Source organism: Aotus nancymaae, unplaced genomic scaffold (assembly GCF_030222135.1).
Source record: "Aotus nancymaae isolate 86718 unplaced genomic scaffold, 86718_ANA_hifiasm-v0.15.2.pri h1tg000016l, whole genome shotgun sequence".
Classification (NCBI taxonomy): domain Eukaryota; kingdom Metazoa; phylum Chordata; class Mammalia; order Primates; family Aotidae; genus Aotus; species Aotus nancymaae.
Genome location: NW_026988428.1, coordinates 78439837 through 78457285, shown reverse-complemented (window position 1 = coordinate 78457285; position 17449 = coordinate 78439837). Strand labels below are relative to the sequence as shown.

The 17449-nt window shown below is 39.4% G+C and overlaps 1 protein-coding gene across 1 annotated transcript; it reads right to left on the bottom strand.

The window, feature by feature from the left end:
• Nucleotides 1–3131: 3131 nt before the first annotated feature.
• Nucleotides 3132–12760, bottom strand: PDE6H (phosphodiesterase 6H). Its single transcript, XM_012447714.2, has 4 exons — nt 12659–12760; nt 7686–7858; nt 6298–6338; nt 3132–4126 (listed from the first exon to the last, which is right to left on the bottom strand). Exons 2-4 carry the CDS (start codon nt 7817–7819, stop codon nt 4050–4052), a joined length of 252 nt encoding a protein of 83 aa, XP_012303137.1. The 5' UTR covers nt 7820–7858; nt 12659–12760; the 3' UTR covers nt 3132–4049.
• Between the last annotated feature and the right edge of the window lie 4689 nt (nt 12761–17449).

Here is a 17449-nt window from a genome sequence, read left to right as displayed (position 1 = left end):
TCCCTGTAGCCATTTATGAAACATAGCTCCTTTCCTACTTTCCTCTTTAAAACAATTCAGTGTCATATTTTCGTAGTTCTTTTTATATTAGCTTTATGGTGCTCAGTCTTGTGGGATCGTTTTTTCTCTTGTGCTAAATATTAGTCTAATTGATTATTCCTCTGTGCGTGTGATTTCCTCCACTTCTTTAGTTATTGAGAAACTCCTCCCCCTTTGTTTTATAACATTGTTTATGGCAATTTTTGCTTTCTCACAGCACGGGTCAGTTGCACAGTGGCAATTGTTAGGACCACTGTGCATATTCAGCTAGGGTCGAGACTCAGGAGGAAAGTTTCTCTTTATGTACTGCTTTTTCTGTCTGACTGTAGTGTGACTGAGGTCTGTGGAGAATGAGGGTCAGTGTCTAGCTCACTGGCACCATTAATCTCAACTTCTACCCAGTGCCGAAACAATCAGGAAGAAGGTGGAGGAATAGCCAGCTCTTGCCTCCACCTGCCTCTCACCCTTTCTGATTTCCTCCTACTCCAGTTAAAGGAGGCAGCAGAGGCCAGGGAGTGTGACACAGGCTATGGAGGAAGGGTGGCTTGGTGAGGCAGTGGCCATAATTGTGGTGTTTGTCCAGCCCAATATTCTTGGAATTGCTTCAGTCCAACCCTTGCCTCCTAAGCTCTCTGACACCCTCTGGGTTAGGTCTAAAGGAGTGAGGCACATCTATCTCATCAGCCCACAAAACCATGTGAGAGTCAGAACACATACATGTTAGCCTCTGCTCTCCCACATATTCCATGTGTTATTAGGGGCAAGAGAATGGGTTAAGTTGGTCACTGGGTCACTGGGTGGTAACAAGAATTAGCTAATTCCTCATGTGTAAAATGTAGGTTTGGATTACATCGGAGGTTTTGAACTGGCACAAATATAAGAATTACCTAGAGCCTTTATTTAAAACTGTAGATTCCAATATCTCTCCCTTGGAAATTCTTATTCAGAAAATCTGGAGTGAGTCCCAAATTTTATGTGCTTTTAACAAGAGACCCTCAAAGTTTCCTATTATCAGAATGTCTGAAGATTTTTTAAAATTCCCCAAACCCTTAAACTTTATGATAAATTACTTTGGCTATTGTTCTCTTTTGCTTATTGGGTTCTTCCTATTTAACATTGCCCTTCCTCTACTCGAGCGTTTAGCATCAGAATCACTTGTGTAGGCTTTAAACACATACATGCTATTTCCCAACTCCAGCTAAAATTCACTGGCTGACAAACAGTATCTGCTCTTCAATACTACTGCTATAATGGATTTTTTTTTTTTTTTTTTTTGGCCCCTTACCATCCACTCTCAACCCACTCCACCTGCTCTTTGCTGAAGAAGGTAAACTTTTTAAAAATTTTGATTTAATTGTATTTTAAGTTCCGGGATACACGTGCAGGATGTGCAGGTTTGTTACATAGGTAAACGTGTACCATTGTGGTTTGCTGCACCCATCAACTCGTCACCTAGGTATTAAGCCGCACATTCATTAGCTATGTATCCTGATGCTCTCTCCCTCCACCCCCCTTACAGGCCCCAGTGTGAGTTGTTCCCTTCCCTGTGTCCATGTGTTACTGGAGAAGTTGAACTTTAATGATGCATTGAAGAGATTCTTTGCCTTCTGACTTCCAGTTGGGTTTAGCCAATGGGAGGCATCAACAAGGGAGTAGAGAATGGGAGAAGAACAACATTGGAAGGAGGAACAACCCCTTCACCTCCTGATTACTTACCGGATCACTGTATGTTAGCTACGTCCCTCTGCTGCATCCCACAGCCTTGTCAAGGGCCCCTCCTTCATTATTCGAGCTGATATTTCAGGGTTGCTTCAGGCCCAGGTTTGGCAATGGCTCCCATGCTGTTTCTAGCCTCAAGTTACTATACTAGCCTTTGTAGATTGCCACTAACTTTTCCCAAGCCTGTGTAAATAGCCCCTTTATTAAACCTTTCCTTAATTACCCCATTTGGGATTGTCATCGCTTTGCTTTCAGGACTCAGATGAGAACATTGATTTACTTTATCTCTTTCATATGTGTTGTCCATACATTGAGGGGTTTCTTATTTCTTATTTAAAATAATAAAATGATAGGAATAGTAATGATAGGATTCTAGATATTGGAAGGGCTTTAAGTTATGTCTACTCCAGCTTACCCCTTCTTTCTGCTTCACCATTACTTTTTAAACAAGATCTGGTGCATTCAGGTTGTTACAGCTCTGGACCATTACAAGTTTTCAAATATTTGCTGGCAATGAACATTTTCTTCTTTCAGCTAAATGTTATCAGTTCCTTCAACAATTCCTCATGTAGCATAGTTTCTAGATTCTTCTTTATTTAGCCGTTGGATACGTTTATTTGAGTGCATTCTGTTTCGTCAACATCATTGCTTCGTTTTTAAAGAAATATTTGCAAAGTAAGCCAAATGTGAACCAGAGTCTCACCCAGCTGGAGAAGAAGCCAGTCTTCCCTGACTGGGATAAACTGAAGACACCGGCTGTTAAATGGAGCAGCTGACTTGAAGGACAGGGATTAGCTTTGGAAGGAGACAAAATGCGTGCCTGGGTGGAGGCAGGAATTCCTGCTGAAGGAGGAAGCACACATTTCCACTGGGCCTCTTTGCATATCATGGTTCCACTTTTGAATCTATACCTCACTTTTTCTTTTGTACTTCTAATTTTCTGGCCAGAAACCAACTTGATCATTCATGTGAAATGATTAAAACAGACCCTGTAGCAGCCACAAGTCTTTGAGTGCTGCGCTCCCCTAAGACCACAAAGTCACAGAATTTATCACTACCATGAACCTTAGATTATCTGATTCAGGTAAACCTGAAGGCACAAAGGGTGAGCTCTTTTCCAAAAATTACATAGCAATTGACTGGTAGAGACAGGATTAGAACCTGAATCTCTTGCTTCTCTATCATCCTGTCTCTCTCTTCGGTTAATTTACTCCATTCTTTTACCACAGATTTCAAAACTGAAATGAAGAAATTCATACTGTTAGTTCCAAAGCATCCAAGTCACACAGAAGCAGCATCTGAGTTGCACAATTGCCTTGAAAGTATTAGGAAAATGTAGGTATGAGCACATCACATTGACACAATTTCAGAGGTGAAGCAAACCATCATTTTATTTAGAGGGTCAACTGCCTATCATTTGCATATGAGTCTAAACCTTATAGGTTATAAATATTTTCAATTTGACAGTTTAAAGGTGATTTACTACAGATATACACAAAGCACTCAATGTATCTAACTATTGTGACTCCCATTTTAAGCCATTAGATGAAATAATTTCATTATGGAAATGCTGTGGAAGGAAACTTTCCTCAACCAGAGTATCGAAAAGAAAGCTCACATTGTCAGAATTCTGAGTTTAAATCTCCAGTTCCTCACCAACTTAGAACTGTACAATTTAGAGCTGCATGAAACTTCTGGAATAACCTAGCTCAATAAAACTTAGACCCAGAAAGTATACAATTTACAAACTTACAGCATTCAAGTCTTAATTCTATGCTGTTTTGTAAGCACTGCACTTATTTCCTGGATGACAGTGCCTTCTCTGTTTAATTAGTTCTCAGAACACGGCATCAGATATTTCCATGTAGCATTTAATACAACTTCACCAACATTCAAGGTAAATATCTCCTTTGGTAAATGAGAGAAGGGGAGTGACATAAATGTTGTCTTAAAAGTCTGCTATTAATCATTATGGATGCCTAGCAAAAGTAGATTTAAAGGACTTACACATAAAATGTAGTCATCAGGCAACTGATGACTTCTAACAGGCTGGCAGGAAAAGGTGGTCAAGTTTGAAATGCATCCACTATTTTGAGCTGTACTCCAAGAGAGATTCTGACAGTAAGAGAACTCTTAGTAGTAACAGATAGGAAATGACCTTGAAAGTCAAAGAAACCACTTCCAATCAGCTGAATTTCAAGACTCTGGCAGATCAACAGGGCAAAATCAACAGGGCAGATGCAACCAAAATTACAGCAGATGTCGTTGACAGTGGCAGAACCTCTGGCACCTCAAATAATCCCAAACTGAGCGAGCTCATGCAATTCCAGGTGGCTGAATGCCTCCCACGGGCAAATCACTGTGATATCTGCAAGAGATGGAAGAAGAGCATGTAAGCCAACCTCTCCCCAAAGAGAGCCTCTTCACAGAAAGTTGCCCTTCAGGCAGACACACCTCACTCCTCTCTCCTGCTCACTGTCCCCTGACTGGGAAGTTACCTAGAATGGCCCTGCTGCCCATGAAGGATCAGACCAATTGCTTAATTGTTACTCCAGGCATCTCTGTTGGTTTCATTTTGCTTCCTCTTTGGGGAAGTGATCCACAGCTTTTGACTGAAGGTTTCCCTGTGGGGTACAGCCCACTGATCACACAGTCTCCCCAAAGCACAACCACTAAGGAGGAAGCAGAAGTGGAATTCTAGTCAGGCCAAGGATTAAAATGAAAAAGAGGAGTGCTTTGAATCCCCATGGTCTAGGTATTCATAGTCCTCCCTACCAATCTAGATCGGTCCCTTCTCTAATTGTTCTTCTGCTCCTTTACATTTTGAATTGCCTATTATATACAATCACATATTGAGAAATAATCACAAGGCATCTTTTAGTCTAGCTTCTTGTTTTAGACAATAAGATACTACCATCCCTGAGTTACAAAGAAGCTTGCTGACACCCAGAGAGATGGAATAATAAGCAAAACCCACATATTGTAGAGATAAGACTAGAACCAGGTCTTTGCTCGGTATAAACCTCTTTACATTATTCCAAATACACTGTCAGAGTCAAGCGTATCTTCCAGATCCCAAAGCAAATTTGCTGGTCTTGTATGCACCTTGCCAAAATACGAAAGCAGTTGATCTAGGAGAATAGCAAATATACTATTAATGTGGCTGGAAAATTCATTCGAGATGCCAGGAGTGGAATTAGGCTGCAGAAAGAGACACTGAGGATTACCTGGGAAGGACACCGATTACTGCAAGTGCTGCCGTTTATCAAAGGCATGTTGGATGATTTCAAAATATGTCCACACAAAAGCCTGGACATAAATATTTAGGGCCATTTCATTCATTCTTGCCAAAGCTTGGAAGCAACCAAGATACCTTTCAATAGGCTAAAGAACTGTGTACATCTCTACAATGAAGTATCATTCAGTGATTTAGAAAACTGAGCTATCAAGCCATATAAAAACATGGAGAAACCTTAAATGAATATTGTTAAATGAAAGAAGCTAGTCCAGAAAAGCTATATACTGGATGATTCTAACTATATGAGATTCTAGAAAAGGCAACACTATAGAGACCGTAAAAAGGTTAGTGAACGTCAGGGGTTTTGAGAGAGAGAAGGATGACGAGGTGGAGCATAGGGCAGCGAAACTATTCCGTATAATACTATATTACTACAGTACGTACTGTAACGGTGGGTACACGGTATGACGCATTTATCAAAACCCTTAGAGCTTTACAACACAAAACATAAACCCTAATATAAGCTATGGACTTATTAATATGCTGCATCACTATTGGCTCATCAAATATAATCACACTGTTACAAGATGTTAATAATAGAGGCAACCGTGTAAAAGGGGAGGGAGGTGGCAGAGAAGACATATAGGAACTCTGTACTTTCTGCTTAATTTTTCTGTAAATCTTAAACTTCTCCAAAAAATAAAGTCTATTAATGTTTTTTAAAAATACACAGTAATTGCATTGATTGTATAATAAAAAAAATACGGTAGCCAATTTTAAAAACTATATTGCAGGCATTCAGTGTGTAAGATCCTCCTCTGGGTGCTAGAGGATATGTAAAAAGAAGAAGTTGGTAAGGAAGTGGTTTGCGTGGTAGAGTGGAGAGATCTCCAGACCTCACCCTTATTTCCAATAGTTCACCCTGTAGCCACAGACAAAAGATTGTCAATTCCTCTATGTTCCAGATTTCTCTCCTGAAAAATGAAGTTGGGCTAGATGAATTATGACACGCTTTCTATCATAAAAGTCTGTAATTCTTCATTATATGCCCTCAAAGATTGTTTAACAAAACAAGAGGATTTATGAAACTTTGGGCCTACCCCGATTTCTTTTAGGGTTTTTGTATCTGAGCAAGCATGTACTTATTTAGGAGGGTAAATTAAATCCCCACATTTTATGTCTTCACAGATCTTCTGCCTTCAGTATTTCTCATAATTTTCAACTGCTCCTTGAGGCTTGAAGTATACAAAAAGGCAGAACTCCAAGTGGCAAGTTCTCACTTAAATCAGTGGATGGCTTACCTGTTCCTAGCCCCTCCATTCCTGGAATGTCATCTCCAAACCTATGGAAGAAAATAAAGAGGAAATTAACTGAGATTAGGGCAAAAGAATTTTGGAGTTACTCACATGTAGAGTTTCTTGATTCAAGGGGGAAGAAGGAGAGGTTTAAGTGTTTGGTTTGAGGGACTCCTTTTGTTTGCACTGAACTGGAGCAAAGAAAATGTCACTCAGGCAGTTTTGGTGTATCCCAGTGGAGAAGTATTTCTCTCCTGTAGGAACTTAACCTAAAACAATTAAGAGTCAGAAAAAACTAATCAACTTAATTAAGTTTCACTTTTTATAATAAAAACTGAAATGAGAAAGCAATACGAAGGGCAATAAAAATGATGAATTCATCCATTTGTTTACTTGTTCAAAATCATTAACTAAGCATCTACTATATGCTAGACATTTTATTAGGCACAGAGAGTTAAGAAAAAAACAGACAAAATTTCTGAGTGGTCTTAGTCTCAGAAAATAGATACAAATAAATAAATATAAGATAATGTAAGTTAAGATAGCTGAAGGTACAAAACGCAAACATGAAAGTAATGATAAAGTTTGTTAAAGAGAGTCAATGGGCCAGGCACCGTGGCTCACGCCTGTAATTCCAGCACTTTGGGAGGCCAAAGCGGGCGGATTCACCTGAGGTCAAGAGTTTGTGATCAGCCTGGCCAACATAGTGAAAGCCCATCTCTAATAAAAATACAAAAAATTAGCTGGGTGTGGGGGCGGGCACCTGTAACCCCAGCTATTTGGGAGGCTGAGGCAGGGAGAATTGCTTGAATCCAGGAGGCGGAGGTTGCAGGGAGCCAAAATGGCATCACTATACTCCAGCCTGGGTGACAGAGCAAGACTCCGTCTCAAAAAAGAAAAAAAAATAGAGAGAGAGTGAATCAGTGGTAGCTTCAAAAAGAAATTAGCATATGAGCTGTGTGTGTTGAAAAATGAATAGGATGTCGCCAAGGAGAGGAAGAGGAAAATGAAGAACTGAGGATATAAACTAGGAAGACATAAATATAAGCTATATTTTCTGGAAATGGTCAGTGGTTCAGTGTTACAGATTAAAGCAGAGGTTATGTCAGTAAAGAGGAGTGGTCATAAAAGGCCTGGAAGGCAAAGTCGAAGTTTACTGTAGTAAAAGCCTCCATTTGCCATGTTAATTTCGGTCACAAACCTGGAAGTTGAGAAGGAAAGAATTCCAGGGATAAAGACACAATTCATCAAAGATCGAATTACAGAGGAAAAGAGAGGATGGGGTGGAAATTTTTGTAAGTCTGTTTAATATTGTGAACACTAGTTTCTGAAAACAAAAGCAATCGTGGGGAAAAGAAAGTAATAGGAAGTTTTTCTTTTCATTTTGTTCTTACCCTTTCACACCTTTCTTTGGAGGTTTACTCTTGAATTGGCGAGTCTGCCTCTGCTTGAACTTGGGAGGGCCTTTGCGTGGGGTGGTAGGACCCTGGTTTGAAGCTGGAGCAGCCAGAGCAGTGTTGTCACTCATTTTAACAGCACCGGGCACCCGATGTTTCCCTTTCAGCCTCTTTAGACAGCGAGAGAGAAAAAAAAGAAGATCCTTCAAGTCATGGAGACCATTGGTTATTAGATCTTTATTTTAGGCTGGAGAAGAAAAGTACGTCAATAAGAAACCTCAGTATTTTGTGTTGACACAAAAGAGAAGTTATCATTTTCTCAAAGGATCTTTTAAAAAACAGAGTATAGGGCCGGGTGCAGTGGCTCACGCCTGTAATTCCAGCACTTTGGGAGGCTGAGGCCGGTGGATCATGAGGTCAAGAGATCGAGACCATCCTGGTCAACATGGTGAAACCCCGTCTCTACTAAAAATACAAAAAATTCGCTGGGCATGGTGGCGAGTGCCTGTAATCCCAGCTACTCAGGAGGCTGAGGCAGGAGAATTGCCTGAACCCAGGAGGCAGAGGTTGCGGTGAGCCGAGGTCGCGCCATTGCACTCCAGCCTGGGTAACAAGAGCGAAACTCTGTCTCGAAAAAAAAAAAGAAAAGAAAAAACCAGAGTATAAATCAATGCAGGCACCTAATGTAATGGAGTGTAAACTTACACCCCGCTACATTACTTACACAATCTATTAGTTGTGTAAATGGACAATAGATTTTAAAATTTAAAAATCTAAGTAAATATGCTGTTCCAATATATCCACCGCTGAAAAAAAATTAAAAATAAATTAATTAAATTAAATCAAAGCTTCACATTGGTCATAAAAAAATTAAAACTAAAATTAAAAAATAATTAAATAAAATAGATCTGCCACGAGTGTTCTATGTGGATTTATTGTGATGCTGTACTTCTCTGTGACTACCAGTTCTACCAGTTATAAAGCGAGGAAAATACACTCAGTGATCTCCATAGTCTTTTATAGCACCTGCAATCTCTTTAAGCTTTTCATATTCCTCCAACCAGCTGTAAAATAACCTGACTCTAAATGTTTCTTGAGTACTTTTCATAGCCTATTTTTTTTATAGTCCTTAAAGTCCTTATAGTCTAAGATAGGATTATTTTGTTTAATTCTCATGTGAACCAGAAACTCTTCTCTTATTTCTGGGAGATGACAATGTAGTCAGAGGACCCCTGAAGCAGGGTTACCAACACCCATGAACATATTCAATATATCTTAATACACAAGCACATAGAGAAGTTAATGCAGGATGACTGAGTAATACGTTTGTGCTTTTCAATTCTACATCTAGACGTAAGATTCTTCACCCCACCCCACCCCACCCCTTTTTTTTTTATTTGAGACAGAGTTTCGCTCTTGTTACCCAGGCTGGAGTGCAATGGCGCGATCTCGGCTCACCGCAACCTCCGCCTCCTGGGTTCAGGCAATTCTCCTGCCTCAGCCTCCTGAGTAGCTGGGATTACAGGCACGCGCCACCACGCCCAGCTAATTTTTTGTATTTTTAGTAGAGACGGGGTTTCATCATGTTGACCAGGATGATCTCGATCTCTTGACTTCGTGATCCACCCGCCTCGGCCTCCCAAAGTGCTAGGTTTACCGGCATGACCCACCACACCAGCCTATGCTAATATTGTTCACTGCAAACCTCCCTGACTGTCTTTGGCTCATGCTAACAATGACTCTCCTTACTGGCCACACTGCATATCCCTTAAGCCTCATATTCTATAACTTCAAGTTCATACTGCTTTCTTATTTCTTTCAAAATTGAGCTGCAATTAGTATCCTCACCTCCAATATTTTTTTCTTATTTAAATTCTGATTATTATTAAATTATTATCTTTGCCGGTACCAGGAATGGTGAGACTAGCCAGAACCCTGGACCACCCGCCCATGCTGTGATTCCTGCCTTTATCCCCTACTAGAATCGTTTCATGAGGCTGCCTTTCTAGTCCCAGAAACTACAACAGTGCCAGTGCATGGTATATAGTAATTATGCCATATATATTATATTTGTCAAATGATTTAATAAATTAATTTAGAAATTGAACAAATACCCTAAACCTTCATGAGACCCTGACTTTTTGACGTTTCCATCAGACCATAGAGAAGTCATTAGCTTTCAGGCTTTAGGAAATGCACTGCCAGCTCCTCTACTCACTAAACTCAGTTCCCGTTCTGTGGGCCGTCTCTAGCCCTGGTCGACAGGCAAACTTTGTGCCTCTCCTAAGTGTGGCTGGGACCCTGGGAATCCCTGTCGAGCAGCCAAGATCAGTGCTGTGCTCAGAGTGGCGCACCAGTAACTGACACATCCCAGCTCTGCCAAAGTCACAGAAGGCAACTAGAGAATTTCTCTCAGACGAAAGTTTTTTAACTGTTCAGGATTTTCAAGATAGAAGAAATTACAAACTTTCTTTTCTCTCATCTGAAGAACTATTAGGGTTAGAATTGCCAGATTAAGGAAAAAGAAGGAAAGGAAGAAAGGAAGAGAAAGAAAGAAAGAAAGAAAGAGACAGAGAAAGAAAGAGAAGGAAAGAGAAAGGAAGGAAGGAAGGAAAGAAAAGGAAGGAAGGAAGGAAGAAAAGAAAGAAAAGGCAGGAAGGAAGGAAGACATCCAGTTCCATTTGAATTTCAAAGAAATAATTTTTTTAGTAAATTATATCTCAGCTATTTCATGGTACATATTTATACTTTAAAAAAATCATTTTTTTCAGGAATTCAGATTTAACTGGCATCCCCCATTTTATCTGGCAGTCCTAATAAGATCCAATTATGTTGGATCCAGAGTTTTCTAATGTAAGGGCCTAAAGTGGCCCTAATTGGTTAAATTGCCCTTTGGTGGTAACCTGGTACAGAGTATACTCTTTAGACTCAAATTGATGTAGTTTTAAGTTCCTACTCCACAGAACTGGCTACGTGACTTAGGATAAGTTTCACAATCCTCTGTGGCTCTTATTCCATCTATAAAATGAATCAAAGAATACCTTTGTTTTAGTGTTACGGGAAAATTTTAAGAAGACAATACAAGTAGAGTGGCCCCAAGTGTTCAGAAAGAACAAACATATGCTAGACCTTCTGAGAGAAAAGAAAGCCATGCAAACAAATCTGCGGTATGACTGCACTCTGCACCTCTTTCCTTTGGGCCAACTGCTGAAGAGCCCTTGCCATGCACCAGAGGGGCAATTGTCATCCACACGTGCTGGGTAATCCTCTGCTTCCTTCAAATGCCCCAACTGTTAACTTATTTCTGGTCTTAAAATTCTGTCTGAAGAAGCCTTCCTTGAATCCCTTTGACACACCTAACAGCAACCCCAAAGAATTTAAAAATCACACGTGACATCCATATTCCCCTGACGATACATCCCCTTTTTTCTTGCAAGTTTCTTCTGCATGTTTACATAATTTTGAAGTTACCCCTCTAGGCTTAGACAGTGTTCATGTCTAAGTTTGATGCATTATATGAGAGAATCCTCCTCAGAAAGAGTAACATAACAGTTGCAAAGTTAATCCCTTGATCCTAATGGTGCTCAAGATTTGCGCTAGGTAACCAGAGCAGTCGACTAATCCCTATGCAGTTTCTGTCATAGATTTACCCTCCAATTCCCTCTGCAAAACCTTTAGGAAGGGTAAAACAACTATGACCTTTTCCTGCATTGGAAGCCAGTCCTGTTGCCCATAAACACCACTAAAAGCTAACCTCATCCTGACCACACTTTTCTAGAAATTCCAAGGGCACCTGGAGCTAAATAATCCTAAATGTATTATCAGACATGATTTTAGCTGAAAGAAGTTTCACATTTTTTCCTCCAAAATAGTCAAGCAACTTATTCCTTTGCAAGTCAGAACATTTTACTGTTTTTAAAGCAATGTTAGTCCTTCCCCTTTTGAAGATTACAAACTGTTTATGTGCAGAATAAGTGGATGCAGCAAAGTAATATTTCAAGGCATACTTTTGTAGGGGACTGGGGTTAGGGTCAACTTACAAAGTTAAAGATTGGCATAAAGCAACAAATCATCTTCTGTTGCTTTATACAGCAAAGGCCAGCTGTATACAATGACAGGGGATGATCCTTCATAAATTCCAACTAAAGAAAAACAGTTTTGGAAGATTCCTGAGGCAGCCTCTCTCATGCTGCTGTTATCACTTTAAACTTCTAGTTCTGTTTTTCTCAGCAAAGATATAGACAGATAGACAAGTCCATTGTTGGTGAACTAAGAAAGAGGCTGGAGGGAGCTAGGAAGGGAAGTACTGTTGGGGTTGAGCCAATAAATATCACCCAGGGTCCTGCTGAGGCAGAGAAAATCACTAATTTGAAGAGCAAAGCAAGACCCAAACCAAAGTCATAAAAAAAAAAAAAAATTACCGAAAATCCAGCCAGCACCCTGCTTCAGAATGGAACAAACAAACACTTTGACCTCAAAGGGAGGAGGCTCAGCCACCTGCATTGCCCTGCGGTCATTCTCATGCTCACTCTCAGCTCCCCTTCTCTTTTCCCTAACACTTACACTGGCCCACTGGTGCCTGGGCCAAGTTTACAAGCACATCCTGGGAGCAAAGAACTGTTTTCTCTGTGGTTATTTAGTGCCACAGATCCCTCCTTGGCCAGAAAACTGCTTACTATGAAGCTGCAAACAGGGAGGGTCACTATTGGCTCCTTGCAAATGAATTCGGCAATCAAGCTTTGCAGTGACCTTGTAATAATCAAGTCTCGCTTATTTGCTCGTCCCTTGGCATATCAAGGTTTGAGTGTATCTCCTTCATGTTCTTTCCTGTTTTCAGCCCCAGCCTTAGCCCAGGCCCCTAGGTCCAACATGTTTTCTTCTCTCATTTTTTTTTTTTGAAGCCTGATTAACCCTCCAAAGCCCTTCAATTATATCCTGTTCATATTCACCAGAAGTTCAGAAATACTCACGGAGCTGAATGCTGTTCCTGTCAGCTGCCCAGCTGCCTTCTTTGCAAAAGACAAAAGGATCTTTGCATCCTGATTTATCTCTCTGTAATACCCTCAAGCTGCCTAATCTCACCGTCATAAGCTCAGAACAACAACCCAGGTGCAAAGAAGTCAGGAGAACATGGGGTGAGGCTGGGACAGGCTTAGGAGTTTTCTGATAATTAGAGGCCTTTTCAAAACTGAGTTGGGCTCCCTCCAGTCAATAAACAAGTATTGTATTCACAGAAACACAAAAAGTGTTGCTATCCAAGGGTAAATTTCAGTTTGTGGTTTAATATCTTCTGTCTTTTTTTTATTCTCACCTTTAGTTTTTGCTACCCCCATTTCTTCCCTTTCCCTGACAAACACACACCTATGCACACAATCACACATACCCATATATACAGTGACAGAATTCTTATGGGGCTCTAGAGAATAGGAGAGAAGAGAGGGAGCCACAGTGTCCCCCTCTATAGTGGGGACATTGAACATGTGGGCAGTGACATTGGGAAACACACGATATCTCTCCCTAACTGGTATTGTGTGTATTTCCTCAGAGAGATGGAACTTTAGAGTCAAAAATGATATCAAATTCAGTGATATCTGACAGAGAAAGAGCCCAAATGAAAGCTAGGAATTGTTAACTGAGGACATTTATTTGAGAATCGATTGCTGGATCTTCCATACCTAAATGTTTCAGGGTGTAGGGTCTAGGGTACAATCCAATTTACTGAGATCCTTGACTCAGTCTTCCCATTATATTGATCCACTAGTATTAATTAGTATATCACTTTATACCATTTTAAATAGATCTCAACCCATATGCTAGTTATCAGTAAGCTCTTTTGACAAATTTATCATAGAAAGATTAAGTGACTTATTCAAGGCCGCAAATAAAATTAATAATGGAGCCAGGAACAGGGCCCAAATCTGGGAACAATTGTCTTTGTACTGTACGACATCAAAGCAGATGTGGACTAAGATGTTTGTTTTCTGGTCACTTTAATGTCTTGTCAGTGAATTTCAGTGTGCCTTCCCCAGTTGTTACCTATTAGAGAACTACACTCCATAAGATTATAGAGAAAGAAGGTCAATTTATCCTTCCTAGACAGGGAGAGATTCTTAACCTTCACACCTAAGCAGATTACATGAACAACTAAACAGCTTAAGAGTTGTTCATATGCTCTCCCATGGTCTTTACCTAAATTCCTCTGAGTTTTGAAGGCAACAAATATCTTGCAAAGCCAGGACAGTGTTTGGTCTCTGGATGGGTCCTTCTACTCTCTTCTCTGTATCTCCATTACCATTCACATCTTCCTTTACTGTTACAAACCAGGCACATGAATGTTTAGATACTATCTGTCAAACTTTTATATATTCTCCATTTTCTTGATGAAAGAATACAAATTTTAAGGACAGTGGAAAGTGCCATAAGCTGACTTAATGTTCTAGAATGTTGTTACTCAAAGTGCAGCAGCAGAAACACCATCTGTGTCCTTGTTAAAAATACAGGATCTCAGCCCTGCTCCATCTGCATTTTAACAAGGTCCAAGGTGATGTGTTTGCATATTAACATTTGAAAAGTACTGCTCTAGATCCATATGCAGGCTTGGGTTTACCATTTATCTGCTATGTGAAAAAATTGTCACCTCTCAGAGTCTTGGTTTTCTCATGTGTAAAATGGATGATTTGGAGTGTCAGGGTTCTCAATTTTTTTCCATCCCAGTACACTTGAGAAAGATCATCTTGCTATTCTCAATGTGGGGTATGGACGTGGTTGTGCCATAATTCTTCTTCCTTCAAAGGAAATCAAGGAGAGTGAAGAGTGAGAGGTTAGGAGTGTGGGGAAAGTCTAGGTATATAGTGTGAATAATTCTTCTAAAGCTACTCTAATATGATTCTCAGGGGTTTAGAATTAGAAAATTCTTCAATTGCTCTACAGACTTAAAAATCTATGTTCCTTCTTGTTTTGAAACAAGTCAAGTAGACACATTTCCTCTCATGCCTCTTGCTAAGTACAGCTAAAAATCCTGGATATTATATATTTCAAATTATTTGAGAGAAGGAAAACCAAATAGAGACCTTAGATGCAAGGAACAATATGGCAGTAAGTTTCCTGAATTTTCTTTTTGTTTTGTATATCCTGATGTAGATGTAGGAAAAGACAGTAACCCAAAAACATCAAGAGGAGTGAAAAAGCAAAAAACCTCCCCCAAAGCCTGTTTTCTCTAGACAACTGACCAGTAGAGTAGCAACCTAGCATGACAAAAAACATTTAAACAAAAACCACTCTACTCCAGTCAAACACCATGGAAAAAAAACATGACATGACTCAGAAAAGGCTGAATAGAGAGCCAAGACTTTCATCTTGATTCAGCTATGATGAGGTGACTTTCTTCCACCTTAGCTGGGTAATATCAGAGAAAGCCACATTGGGATCTTGGACTTTCATCTCCAACCAGTCATAATGAGGCCACCTTCTTCTCCCTACCAGAGTGGTAGCAAAGAAGCCCAAGTGGGAAATTTCACCTCCATTCAGAAATAACGCAGCATGTAAAAAAGAATAAAGATTTTAGAACTAAAAAATAGAATAACCAACATAAAAAGCTCAATGGATGGGCTCAAAAACAGAACGGAGAAAAAAGAAGAAGGAATCAGTGAACTTGAAGGTATCAGTGAACTTGAAGGTAGAACAATAGAAATTACCCAATCTGAACAAAAGTCAGAAAATAAACCCACCCCCCAACAAAAAAAGTAATAGAACCTCACAGATCTGTGAGACTAAAGGACCTAATTATGTCATCAGCATCTCAGAAGGAAAGGAACAAAGAGGTGAAGCTTAAAAAGTACTTGAAGCAATAATGGCTAAATATTTTCCAAATGTAGTGTAGGACATAATTGTATAGCATCAAGAAGGTGGAGAACCCCAAAGGGATAAACTCAGAGAAATCTACATCAAAATACATCATGGCCAAACTTCAGAAAACTAAAGACAAAGAAAAATATTAGAAAGCAGTGAAAAAGAAACAACACCTTATCTGTAAGAGAAATAACTCAACTGACAGCAGATTTCCCATTAGAAACCAGGAAGACTAGAAGGATATGGCACATTTTTCATGTCCTGAGAAAAAAAGAACTGTCAACCCTGACTTCTATGTCATGTGAATTTATCCTTCAGGAATGAAGGGGAAATAATGGCATCCTCAGACAAAGGAAGACTAAGAGAATCTATAATCAGAAGACCTACTCTAAAAGAATGACTAAAGAAAATTTTTGAAACAAAAAACAAATGATAAAAGAAAGAATTTTAGACTATCTGAAAAGAAAAACAGAAGATAAGAAACTCAACCACCTTCAGCAAGGTGTGGTGGAGAACACAACATTGTTCAAGACACTATGAGGTTCTAAGGGTCTGGCCGTCATCTTGGATCAGAGATTCATCCACCATTCCCTGTTTCAAGTTGCTGCTCTTCCTAACTGTCTCTACTACTCTAGCTTCTACTGACTCTCAGAGGATTGGTGTAGGCTGGCCAAGCAACAACCAATACACACTATCTCTGTTGGATGGAGCTCTTTTACCAGATACCTTCATAGGTCATTGCCTAGTCTAGTAATGGCTGATTTCTGGTCAGTTTATCTCTCATCTTATCAACCAGGTAATGGAGCTATATGGCTATAAGCAAAATGACCAATCTCAAAGGAATTCCTCCAAAAGAACTTTGGTGTGTTGAACACTCTAAGCTTTTACAGAAACAAGAAATAAAACTAACGTGAAACTCACTATTGATAGATTCAATAACATAAATAGATCACAGAAATATTTTGCTAAATGAAAAAGTCCACAGTCAAAAGGGAGAATACAATTTGACTTCATTTGTGACATTCTGGCAAAGCAAAACTACAGGGTTGGGGAATAGGTCACTGGTTGCTAGGGATTGTGACTGAGTGAAGTTGACTCCAAAAAGAAAATATGAGAAATTTTATGAGCAGTGATGGAATTATTTGGAATTCTGATCATAGTGGTGGATATACAACTTGATGTATTTGTCAAAACCCATATGCCCATCACAAGCACTAAGCTCTACTGTATGCAAATTTTACAACTAGATATGATAAAATTATTTTTTTAAATCTGTATCCCAAAGCCCTATAACTTTTGGTTCTTGATCCCTTCTGACAGAAGGAAAAGTGTTGCTAATTATATATTGGAAAGTAGAGTGCAGGTAGTAAGTAATTAGAAAGTAATTAAAATTTAGCTGTCCTTTAGCTGCTTATGTAAGTGCTAATCTCTAATCTTTCTTTAGTGCTTCTTAAAATACCAGTGAGTGGGAAGACACATTAAAGTCACATTTCCTACACATTTGGACTCTCCTAGACTGAACTTCCCACTCTGACTAAGGCATAGTGGACTCCAGAGGGGAACACACTAAACACGAAAAAGAAATGTACAAGCCTGGCCCCTCTTTCCCCTAAATACCTTATGTTTGATTCTCCAGAACAACATTAGTCTTGGAAAACACCTAAGAATTAAAAACACAATATTATTTTCCAGAAAACAGATCAGAGGAAACACTTCTCAACTAATTTCATGAGACCTATTTTACAATGACACCAAAACCAGACAAAGACAATTAAAAAGGAAATTACAAACCAGTATCTCTCATAAATCTAGATGAAAAGACTCTTAACAAAATATTATCAAATCAAAAACAGCAATGTATAAAAATAATAATATACTAGGGGTCAGGTAGGATTTATTCCAGCTTTCAAGGC

Coding starts and splice junctions, on each gene's coding strand:
- PDE6H (XM_012447714.2), bottom strand. CDS start 7,819: ATGAGTGACAACACTGCTCTGGCTGCTCCAGCTTCAAACCAGGGTCCT. Junction 6,339..7,685: donor CCAAAGAAAGGTGTGAAAGG/GTAAGAACAAAA, acceptor TTTCTTCCATAG/GTTTGGAGATGACATTCCAG. Junction 4,127..6,297: donor AATGGAGGGGCTAGGAACAG/GTAAGCCATCCA, acceptor CATCTCTTGCAG/ATATCACAGTGATTTGCCCG.